A 12,375-nucleotide genomic window follows, 5' to 3' on the forward strand; every position below is an offset into this window, starting at 1 on the left:
GTGGGGGGAAGGAGGTTGGGGGACTGCTCTGCTGGCTGGGTCTCTGGGGGCTTTGGCTGTCCTGGCTTCAGACTGAACAGTACTTGAGGAAAGTTGAGGGGAATAGGCAAAAGGTGGCCTGAGGGGGCCAGGGCTGGGGGAAGGCAGATGGACCTCTGTACCAGGTGAGTGCACGGCCAGTGCCAAACATGGTGAGGGGCATTTATGGGCCCAGGCACAGGCAGGCAGTAAATCTCATCTGCTGGAGAGTTTGTAACTCTGCTTCACTTTAGCAGCAGTGTGGGGCCAGGGAAGTGAGACAGAAGACACTGGTGAGGTCTGAGTGAACCCTGAAGCTGAGAGATCCAGTAGGTATACCCTTCTCTCAAGCCCTTGGGAAGGGTCAGGCCAGAAATATTCAGGGACTGGTGCAGGGTCACAAAATGAAGTGTCCTCAGCTCCTGGGACTGGGGTGCTGAACAGAGCCTAGCAAAGACAGATGCTTGGAAAGCTTCCCCCATCCCAGCTCTGGATATTGCCAAGGAGCTCCCATAACCCCTTCCCACCCAGGTCTGTTCTGTGCCTTGGAATGTACTGGAAGAGGCTCTGGGGCTGGCAGGCTTTACTGTGCCTGTGTCTCTCCTCTTTATGATGTCATATTTTTAAATGATCTGTGTAAGTGTCTGCTAGTCAGAGAGCAAAGTCAGGGCCTCCAGTGGGCCCCTCCTTCGGACTGGAAAGGCTTTCTGAACATCACAGTGCTCGCCTCCCTGTTGCCACACCCCAGTTTAGCTGAAGCAAAGCTGGGGCTACCACTGATTCACTCATTTTATGACCTTGGACCTGCCACTTCCCCTCTTTGAATCCCAGTTTCCCAATCTGTAAAATAGGAGCATATATTAACCAATCTGTGCTTTCCAAGGTGCTGCAATTCAGCTGTGCAACCTTGCACAGGCTCTCTGAGGCTTGTGTTCTTCATCACTGAAACAGAGACCGTCATGCTATGAACACTGGGAATTGAGAGGGGTGGATCAAGGGGAGGGCCCACTGGTCCTTTCTCGCTTGCTTTCTCTTTCCTCAACTTGTTCTCCTTCTGTTCCTCTGAACAATCTGCCATTCCATCCCCAGAATTTATGTCAGTGTGTCTCAGCCCAGACAGGAAGTGGGAACATGGGGGTGGAGCTGGTGGGAAGTACCAGGAGAGCCAGGCCCTGGTCACCACTAGGGTCATGTCCAGGGCATAGGTTAGCATGAAGGCTGGGGTGTGAAGGAATTGTGAAAGGGGTGGGGCTGGGGCTGAGACCTTGAGGCATCCCTCAGTCACCACAGCTGCCAAAGACCCCAGCCTAGCCTTTACAGATACCAGCAGTCACAGGGCCTGGGCTGAGGGTATAAGCTGAGCCATAATAGGTTTATGGGGAAGCTGTAAATCCCTTTACAGGCTGAGCAGTCATATCCCTCTGGCAGTCACAGTTAGGGCCACACCATGTGGCCACTGTTCTCAGATCCCTGCCCAGTACTCCCCAGTAGCTCAGCAGGCACCATGGCCAGATTGCCAGGTCCTCAGAACAAGCAGCTAGGCCTTGTGTATCACTCCAATCCTAGGACCCCACAGAGATGCCAGGTGGATTGGGAACTAGGGGCAGGGAATTGATTCGTAGAGGCCTTGATCATGACCCTGACCCACCCTGACTCAAGAGCTCAGCCACTCCTGCCACAGCACACCCTCCACAACCAGCTCATTCCATCTCTCAAAGGAAGGAGGTTATGGGAGGTGATGGACTGTGCCCACTTTACAGATGGGAAACCTGAGTCTGGAGTAGCTTAGAGTAAGGGAACCAAGCTGGGGCTTTTCTGCCATGAAATACTGTTGTCCTGAGTATGAATCCTGACTTCATCACAACCTGGTGGTGAATGCCAGGCAGTCACTTCTTCCTGATCCTTGGTGTTCTCATCCAAAATAGAGCATAGGAGAAGCTCCTTGTAGTAGGATTGAGTAAGAGAACATAGGTAAAGTGTCTGGCTTCATGCCTGGCATAGCCCTTGAAAGGCAGTAGCTATTATTATTTTTGCTATGTTACCCCTGCCCCCTGCCACGATCATCACCTCCTGCTTCTGCTCCAAAGGACACTGCACCAGGGGCAGCAAACTTGGGTTCAAGTCCTGGCACTTTACTTGCCAGCTGTAGATCCATCCTTAGGCCAAGCACTGTCACTTTTTAAGTCCCCTACTCCTGGGTAAACTATGGAGGCCCATGCACCAGTGAGTGACTCCTCAAGTACCTGGCACCATAAGAGTCCCTGTGGAAGGTGGCTGCAATGGCCCTCACATCCTGCATGCCCTTTTGCCCTGTAACTTTGTAGCTCCTCTCCCTAGGATCTGGTCTATCCTCTTCCTCTTGAATCTAGGGGGTGACTATGACTTGCCTTGACCAATAGAATGCAGCGAATGTGAAGCTGTGTGACTTCCTGGCCTAGGCTTCTCAAGACCTGGCAGCTTCTATTGTGCTATCTTGGAGTGCTGAGCCACCACAGTGAAGTCCAGGGAGCCTGCTGGAGAGACCATGGGGACAGAGAAGCCAGCTGTCCTTCAGCCCTTCCAGCCTCCCCAGGTGAGGTGACAGACATGGCCAGAAGCCACTTTGGATCTTTCAGCCCCACTCAAGTCTCTCTGATCAACACCATGCAGAGCAGAGATGAGCTGTCCTTACCAAGCCCAGCTCAGATTGTAAAACTGAGAACAAATAAATGATTGTTGTTGTTTTAAACCACTAAATTTTGGGGTGGTTGTCATGCAACACTAGATAACTATTATAGTTTCTTTGTTCTTTCTGCCCCATCTTCACCCAAACTTGGCTTGGATAAGGTCTAGCTCCTTGGCCTCAGCTGATTAGACAAGGGAATGAGCACTTGTCTTTGAGACAACCAATATTCATTGACTGACAGGTGGCCAATCAGATTTGTTTTCCCTCTGAAGAATAGGAATGAAGAGATCAGAGATTTGCAAGCTCAACTGTGAAGGTGGCTGGAGCAGGGCTTTTGAAATGGGAGCTGGGGGTGACTTTCAGTTAGGCTGTCATGTCATCAGAGGACACCAAATTGGGGAGTCAGGAAGTCAGATCATAGAACCAGCTTCCGTGGGGGCCCCAACAAATCACTTAACCGTAGCTGGTCTATGCTGCCCTGCTCCTTGTACCCCATGAGCCCTGACTTCTGACCATAAAAGGCTCAAAGTCTCCTGGACTCCCTAATACCAGTGAGGTGTCTGCACTGCTCCTCACCTTTTTTCCCTTGCTACCCAGACCTCCAACCCTCCAAATGCACACAGGTTATGGCTTTGTCCTCCAGGGCCCCAGGGTATGACCATCTTTCCGTCCTGGGCAGACAGGAGTGATGGCTTAGTCAGCTCCCATCTTCTCCTCAGCCTCAAGGCCTTTAGTGGCAAAATAGAGGGCATGACCTGGTTTGGTTCTACACCAACCTCATTCCAGCTCTTTAGGATCATCTACTGTGTCCCCCATACAGTCCTTGCCAGTTCCTTGCTTGTCCATAATAATGGCATGCTGATAGCCGTGGTCATTATTGCACACCAAACAGGTGCCACACCAAGATGAGATTTGAACCAAGTTCTGCATGACTCCAAAGATCATGCCCTATTCACTACTCTGCTGTGTGATACCAGGCAGGCTATTTCCCTTCTCCGAGTCTCAGAGTCTTGCTTTTGAGGAGATAAACCAGGGGGCATGCTGGTGCTTGCTGCTCCCTCTAATACTCACCCTGCTGGGTGCCATCCTTGGCTGGGTCTACTTGCTGGTCCACTGTAGGATCCAAGCCTTATTACCTTTTCTTTGAAGACAAGCTGTTTCATGGAAAAATGGGCCTTCAGGCTGCCTCTGGTTTTGGTCTCCTGGAAAGCAGGCTGAACTCTCAGGATTCAACATCTTGCCTTTCCCCTAGTAACTTAGACCCAGGCTGAAAGGTGAGCAGAGCATTAGCTCCCTAAAGAGCTTGAGGTGGCAAGACATGCTGACTCCACAAACCCACTGGGTCTGAGGCTGACGGGGGCCACTGGAATATGTGGAATATGGGTCTCCAGGGAAGGCTTTGCCTTCGTTTTCCAATCACCTCTGGGTTCACACTCCTAGCTGTGTGTGTGCCAGGGCAGGGGGCAGGGGTGGGATGGTATCTGCTCCTCCTCTTTCCCCTTCAAAGGCTATCAGGCAAAATAGTGTCAGGCAAAAAAGTAGCCTCTCCAGCCTGACTTTCCAGGCTATTCCCCCCTAAATATATCTATATATTTGGCAGGGCTTTTAACAGTTGAGTTCTTTACCTTCTGCTAGGAAAGAACAGTACTTAAATCCAGGCCACCTAGCTCCCAGCCTGGGCTCTGCCCAGTCCCCAGGCTCCTTTGCTTGGGCCAACCCAGCCACCCTGACCATGGGCACTTTTGTCTCCCTAACTGACTCTCCCCCATCTGACAACAACCTCACAATTCCTGGTTCCAGAGTATCCCCAGGGGTCCAGTTTTCTCAGCATGCAGGAATAATTTGGCCCCATAAATCACATGCTCTTACCAGAACACTGTGAAGCCCCAGGGACCCAGGCATCCTAGAGGGCCAAGGAACAAACCAGGCTGCATCGTGTGGGAAGACAGTGCTGACCAGGGTATCTAGTGCTAGGCAATGGAAAACTGTGTTCTGGTCTCTCTAGAGGTGGACAGGCCTGTCAGATTCTTGAGCCTTGCATACCACTAGCTTCTTTACATACAAACCACCCCCATGCTCAAGGAATCCTCTCCTTGTTCCTATGCTTCCCAAAGTGGTCTTCTGACAGGTGGGGTTCCTCAGGCCTGGTTCTGAGAAGCCCCAAGCCAGGCTTAGAAGTCTGTATCTCTTGGGGTCTGGAATTCCCAGCCTCTGGTCCTATCACTTAGTAGCTGTTTAACTGGGTTAGCTCCTAGCTTCTCTGGTTCTCAGTCTTTGCATCTGTACCAGCAATCATCATCACCTCCATTGGTCGAAGGCTTCCTGAATGCAAGGCACTCCAACTATCAACAAACGTACCTATATTCCCTCTGTTAACCTCCTAACAACCTAAAGTATCAAGACCAATATGTTACCAATGGGAATATTGAGGTCTGAGAGGTTAAATAACAATTCCAAACAGCTAGTAATAGTTAGAACAGGAAGTCACTTAGACCTGACCTCAAACCTCAGAGATGTATAATCACATGACAAGGTGACCTGTGTGTCTCTTTGCACTTTTGTCATCCAGGGCATCCCTTTTCAGGGTTGAGTTTGAAGGGTCTAGGTTTGGTATGAGTAGATGAGGCCACATCTGACCTTCCTGGTCAGCTCATGTACAAATTGATCCCAATCCAGAACACTTCACAGCCCAGGGTAGGCTCAGAGTATGGCCTGGTGGAAGATGGGGCAAAGCTGGGGGTGGTAATCTGGGTCTGGGCCGTCCAAAAGTGAGCCCCAGAACTGCCTCCTGCAGCCCCAAAGACTGGGCACTCTACATGGGAAGTGACATACAGGAGGCACTCTATAAATGCTTATGGCAAGAACAGATGTTCCCAATCCCTGGATAGGCCTAAGCAAAAGCAAAAGAGGTATTCTGCCTGGGAGACCCCAACGCCATGATGCTCATGGGCCTCAGGATCTCCAAGACCTTGATATCAGGATATCCCTGTGGGTCTAAAGCCTAGTTCATCCAGTTGATGTTTTTGGCAACTGTCGTGGCAGGAGTTTCTGGAAGTCCGTGGGCATGAGCAAGCCCTCCCACAGCCTGCCCCAACCTGATCCCATGGAGACCCCTTCAGGAGCCCCATCCCTCACCTTGAGATAATAATGACCATAATGAGAACAGTCACCCACGTGTGTGCACAGCACTTTACAGATTACAAAATGTTTCACATACAGTTCATCGATTCCTCACAACAGCCCTGTGAGGTAGGCAGGACAGGGAGTACCTCTTCCATCTGTACAGATGTAGAGACTGAGGCCCAGAGAGGGTCAGTCACCTGTTTGTGGCCACAGGGCAAGTAAGTGGCACAGCTGGGACCAGAGTTAGGCCTCGTCCCCGGCTCCAGCCCCTGGCTCTCTCGGCTGACTATGCTGTCCTCCAGGAGGACCCCAGCCCTTGTCCATAGCATCAGCCACACTTGGCCCTGGGGAACAGAGGTCAGACAGCCCTGCTCCCGTCTGGCAGCCCTGTCCCCACCACCTGCTCCCAGGAAACAGCCAGCTGGGAAGTAGGCTCATGCCCTCCACTCTGCCTGCTCCTTCAGGCTTGACCTGGCAGGGTAGGCATATGGGGCTGGAACCTCCTTTCCTGTTTTCCTGAGTGATCCCTCCCCACAGGGGAAGAGAAGAAAAAGGAGGAAGAGGAGGAGAAGAAAAACAAGAAACTGAGTTGAAAGAGGGCCCTGAAGCAATCAGATGTCAAAAGTTTGCATTCCGACTAGCTATAGGAAATAGTTTTTTTCTCTTTTTATTATTTCAAGTTTTCATAAAAATCCATAATTATTGAAACCCAAGTTACAGAGGAAGTTTGTAACTTTTTAAATTGAATTATTGACTGCTGCATGTTCATCAGCTTCTGACTTCAGTCTGTCCATATGTGCTGCGGGCTCCCCAGGCCCCGACTTCTGAGGTCCTGGTAGAAAGAAGGGAGGTGGTGAGGGCCAGCGGGGCAGTCGAACACAGGAGAGGGGGCAGGGATGGGTGGCACAGGACCAGGGAGGGAGCCCCGACCCATGCTCATATCATCTTCATGTTGAATTTTCGGGGTGCATCGGTGGAGCTGATGCCCACGTCTGACTTGCGTGGCACGTACTCAATCTCGATGTTGTGTTTTGTGTTGCCCTTGCCCCGGCTCCAGAGGAACAGAAGCACCAGGCAGAAAAGTACAACGCCCAGGAAGGAGATGAAGCCCATGGTGGTGGCAATAATGAGGGTCTTGATGTCGAAGGGGAAAGGCACGGTGGCTCGGGTGCTGTTGGCCTCTCCCTCACCTGGCTGGTTGGAGATGAAGGCGAAGGTCTTGTTGGGCTGATGGGGCCAATCAGGTGAGTAGCTGCGTACATGCAGGTGGGCGGGCATGGAGTCATTGCCGCCCGCATTGGCTGCAATGCACAGGTACGTGCCATTGTCCTGTACCTGGGCATAGCGCACCTCCAGTGTGCCATCGGGGAAGACCGTGAGCCGCCCATTGCTCTTGGCAGAGACCAGGTGCTTGCGGGGCGATAGCCAGAGGATGGCGGGAGGCGGGTCACCATCGGCCCGGCACACAAACTGCACCGTGTGGCCCTCATCCACAAATACCTGTTGGGCCTTGCGGTCCCGGATGCGGGCACGGCGGCAAGTGAAGTAGTTGGGAAGGAGCACATCGGGGAAGTCCTTGAACTCCTTGCCCTGGACAAACTCAGGCGTGGCACACATGGGCTGCTGCCGGTTGAAGTTGAGCCGCCAGCGGCGCCGGAATACCCACAGAAGCCGGCAGTCACAGGCCAGTGGGTTGGAGTCCAGGATGAGCGTCTCTAGGTTGCCCACCGAGTGGAAGGCGGACTCCTCCAGTGTGGTCAGCTGGTTGCCAGAGACATTGAGCACACGCAGGTAGTTGAGGCCACGAAAGGCATAGGGCTCCACCATAGCCAGCTGCCCACCCACCAGCTGGATCTCCTGCAGCCGTAGCAGCTCATGTAACATGGAGCCCTCAATGGTGCTGATGGGGTTGTAGGAGAGGTTGAGGAAGCGGAGATAGACCAGGTGGCGCACAGCCAGGTAGGGCACAGCAGTCAGATTGCAGTGCGTGATGGATAGGGATGTCAGATTGAGACCATAGAGGCAGTTGGGTGTCATGGTGTCCAGATACGGCCAGTGGGAGATCTCCAAAACCTTGAGCCGGTACAACCTCTTGAAGGAATAGTCCCGGATGGCATTGATGTTGAGGTGCCGGAGCCTCAGGACGATGAGACCGTGTAGGTGGGACAGTGCCTCAGTGGGGATGGAGGTCAGGTTGCATTTCTCCAGTGTCAACTGCTCCAGGCTGTTGAGGCCACTGAAGGCTCGATGGGATATGTAGACAAGGTCGTTGTCACCAACCTCCAGTGACTTTAGGTTGTACAGGTCCTGGAACATGTAGTCCAGCAGGATGACGATCTTGTTCTCACTGATGTCCAGCTTGGTCAGGTTACTGAGGCCAGTGAAGACACCCAGGGGGATGAGCTTCAGACGATTGCTGCGGAGCCCCAGCGTTCGGAGGCTGAAGAGGTTGTTGAAGGCGCCAGGCTCCACAGTGCTCACAATGTTCTCATTGAGCTCCAGTGCCTCCAGGTGTGGGAAGCTGGCAAACTCATCCTGGTTGAGCGTTTTGATGCGGTTCTTGCCCAGGTCCAGCAAGCGGGTCTCGGTGGGGATGCCCTCAGGCACGGCCACAAAGCGCTTGCGGTGGCAGAGCACTGCTCGATCCTGGGCAGAGCACTCGCAGCGGGGTGGGCAGCCTGTGGCTGAGCCTGACAGGACCGAGCCCAGCACCAGCAGGAGGATGGGCTGCCAGCAGGCCAGGAGGGGGCTGGGCATGCTCTTCTCACCCCCTGACAGCATCCTCTTGCTTACCTACAGCCAGGAACAAACACAGTACAGAAGGAGCAGTTAAAGGATAACATTTGGCTGTACCCCACCCTCAGCCCTCCATGTGCCCCCTGCCCTGTCGAAATGTCCCTGACCGGTGTTGCTCAGTGGTTAGAGTGCCAGCCTGTGCGGGTTCAATTCCCAGTCAAAGGCATATACCTGGGTTTCAGGTTCAATCCTCAGTCCTGATGGGAGGGCCTGTGGGAGGCAACCAATCGATGTGTCTCTCACCTGGATGTTTCTCTCTCTCTTTCCCCCTCCCTTCTTCTACTCTCTAAAAATCAATGGAAAGAATATCCTCAGGTGAAGATTAACAACAAAAAAACAATTTAAAAAAAAAGAAATAGAAAAAGAAAATCCCTAACACAGACAGAGGCAAGGGGCTGAGTGGCATATGACACCTGCCTGGGACCCCAGATGCTGGGTGGGGGTGGGGGGCTCCTGCCACCCTGTGGTGCTTCCTCCTTGCCTCTTACCTTGCCCAGAGCCCTCCTGAAGGACCTTTCTAGCATCTCTGGGATCAAGGGGATTCATGGAAAGGAGAAAGCCACCTCAGAGGCCCCTGGTATTGGCCCCCCAGGCTACATCCACCTCCTTTACATTTTTGAGGTAGTGTGACTCTAGGCGTGCACTGTGTAGCCCCCACCCCCTGCATCCCGAGCCACTGCTGCCACTGGTGCTCATCAGAATAAAGCCAGATCTGCTGAGTTGTCCTTAAAACCAAAGGGGCTCAAGGCTGAGGCCTCTGGGGACAGTCTGCAGAGAAGCATATCTGGTCCCCAGCCTGTGAGCAAGGGCTCCTGTGGCTGCTAGGAACCCACCTCACAACCTGTAGCCTGAGCTGCCCCAGGTGTAGACACCATGGCCGCCTTCTCATAGGACTGCAGCTGAGTCCACAGCCTGAATCCTGTGCAATCAGCAAACCCAGTGGTACCTGTCAGTGTTCATGAATCTGCTCCCCAGTGGGGTTTCTAGATCAGTGGAGGGCACTCCCACCCAGAAAGTCAGGACCCAGGCCAGTGCCTCCCGTGGTGTCTCTCCAACTCCCCTTCCTCTGGGTCCCCACAGTGACCCATCTGAGCTCAGGAGTGCAGGACACAGGGAATGAGTTTTCATGGCTTTGGCTCCTGCAATTCTGTCCTCCTGGAATGCCATCCCCCTGCCTGTTTGAAACCTCATCTTCTGGGCTTAATTTCATGTCCACTGCTCTGAGAAGCTGTTTCTGATCCCAAGTAGGAAGTATGCTCCCTTCCAAAGACCCCTACAGCCTCCACCGCTCTGTCTTTTGGGATTCTCATCACCTTCATCCTAGTGCCAAGTTTTGTGCTGCTGCTAGTCTGAGGGAGGCAGTCAGACCCTGGAGGGGCCGGTCCACACTACAGCTCTGAGGACACGAGGCTTGTCATAGCTGGGCCCTGGGGGCCTTAGGTGGTGGTGACAAGGGTCACAGTGCCAGGGCCCAGCCTGAGCACCAGCTGCAGGTGGAGTGAGCAAGGGGGTATGTAAAGCTAGCCCTCCATTACTGCCTCCCAGCTTGTGTTCAGAGGCTCTTACTCACACTTGTACCCAGATGGTCTCCCCATCTCCTCCTCCTCTCCTCTGTTCTACCACATGAAAAACTGGCCCAGCAAGGCAAGAAGGGGACTGGGAGGGCTAATAATCTGGGCTTCTCCAAACTCCAGGGTGTGGACAAGATGGCCTCTGGGAGCCAAGCTGCAGCCCTCCCACCCCAACCTGGCACCTTGGAGCTCTGCTGCCTGTCCATACCCCCTGTCCCGCACATCATGGCTCTGAGGGCAACTCACTACAGAAAAGGGAAGCCCAGGCTGGGAGGGCCCACCTCTCTGCCCCAGCTCAGGCCCTCTCCACCTCTTCCAGCTTCTCCCCACATCTGTGCACAGCTTCCACTTTTAAGGCCACAGTTCTTTTCATCCACACTTCAACCCTTAAGGCAACTAGGGCTTGTGATGGGGGGAGGGGAGCTTATAGCTGCCCAAGGATACACAGCCTGTACAGGGGGAAGGATTTCAGATCGGAGCCCTGGTCTGTCCAACTCCAATAGAGCCACACACTTTCCAATGCTCCAGGGATCTCCAGGACTGACAGGTGCTTCCTGGTTGTAGAGGGACTAAATGATTGATTAACCAGAAAGGGCTCTTGTTGTCACTGACATGTTATGGAATTGCAAGATTTTGTTAGCCCCAAGGGCTCTGTCCACCCCCTTCCCCTCAGCTCCTTTCATTCTCTCTCTAGACTCTTCTGTGGTTTGTCCATCCCCACCCCACCTCCACCTGGCCATTTTCCATAGTCACACATGCTCCAATGACCCACTAGAAAAGGAAATATCCTGACAGGTGATCAATAATTGGGCTGACAGCTGAGGCCAGCGCTGGTGTGAGGCTGGTGACCTGGAGAGGTAAAAAGAACTTTTAGCACTAGGGGCTGGGTTGGTGGGCGGAGTGGAGGGGGCTGAGGAATAAGGGGGGTTAGCAAGGGCACAGGCCACCTGAGATGTTGGTAAGCCCCTCACACAGGCAAGAATCTGGTATTTGAAGACTCTACCACCTTGCCTCAACTTATCCATCTACCTCCTTTCCCACCACTCTGCCCAATGAAGCCTGGTATTTAGCCTTGTTCTCACATCCCTGCCTTGAAGCCATCTTTGTTTGGAGAACTCTCCCAGCCTCCTGCCCCAGCAGCCTTTGTGACCTTCCACCCCATCTCCTCCTTGACCTACTCAGTCAGAAATCATCTCTTGCCTATAACACTGAAGCACCTTACATTTATTAGTAGTGGTATTATGTAACTGAAGTATAGCACACATCATTCTAAAAATGATTTGAGCCAATTGACAGAAAAGCTATGCAATGAGATGATAAAAAGATAAAACTAAAGAAGGCAAGCCAGTCAGGAAAGAATGTCACAAAATCCTGAATAATAATTAAAGGTGAGAGCTTCCTGGTGACGTGAGCAAAGAGGGACCTATGCTCCAAAGCCTTAGCACTTGGCCTTTCACCTATTCCATATGTTTAATTCTGGGTCAGACAGTCATGGGTGTATTTCACCTGCTAGAGGTTGAGGTGTCTAAGGATCAGCGGTGTGGTGCAGCCACCTCAGACCAAGGAGTGGCACATACAGACCCCAGCGAATGTTTTTGGAATGGAGGTGTTCTTGTAATGGAATTGAGTTTTATAAGGGTTGAAGTTCCTCTGATGGGGCTGACTCTGGAGCAGGCAGCTGAGCAATGAGAAACCTGGGGAATTCAAATATGCTGATAGAAAGCTGGTCAACATTGCCCTGTGTGGTTGCCACCCTCAGGCCTGGCAGTTAGACCCACAGAGCAATGGTCCATGCTCCACAGGACCAGGAAAGCTCCAGAAGGACACATTCTCTGAATTGCCTCACCCCTTATCTTTTGCATGTGGCTATCCTGAAAAGTGGGGAAACTGAGGCCTGGAGAGGCTAAGGTGCTTGCCTAAGCTGACATAGCAGGAGCATAGCATGCCCATAAGGTCCCTGTCACCTAAGGATGCTGGCAGGGTCATGTCTGAGGGGCCACCAAAACTGGCACCATTAATCCTGCAATTCCCAAGGCGAAGTGTTTTCTCACTTTAATCAGTGTTTTATTTTGGATCCTTGCCCCCTGAAGGGCTTCCCACGAGAACAAGAGTTTAAAAATTGGACCAATAAATACAAAGGAAATAAACATTGAAGGCATACAGATAGACAGGCAGAGGAGTCATGCTGGGACACAATGCTCC

At 52.6% G+C, this 12,375-nt stretch overlaps 1 protein-coding gene across 10 annotated transcripts in view; it reads right to left on the bottom strand.

Annotated features, from left to right (window-relative positions):
* Positions 1–5,850: 5,850 nt before the first annotated feature.
* LINGO1 (leucine rich repeat and Ig domain containing 1) overlaps positions 5,851–12,375 on the bottom strand; it is a 248,378-nt gene continuing 241,853 nt past the window's right edge. For 8 of the 10 annotated variants that reach the window (XM_080677253.1, XM_080677256.1, XM_080677255.1 and 5 more), the window contains one exon: positions 5,862–8,599. In XM_080677253.1, coding sequence (XP_080533379.1) covers positions 6,743–8,599 — 1,857 coding nt within the window. In that variant the 3' untranslated portion in view covers positions 5,862–6,742. Of the gene's footprint in view, positions 8,600–12,375 lie in introns of all 10 variants that reach the window. The other 2 variants (XM_080677257.1, XM_080677254.1) reach the window with 1 other exon arrangement.

Source organism: Plecotus auritus (genome assembly GCF_963455305.1).
Source record: "Plecotus auritus genome assembly, chromosome: 1".
NCBI lineage: Eukaryota > Metazoa > Chordata > Mammalia > Chiroptera > Vespertilionidae > Plecotus > Plecotus auritus.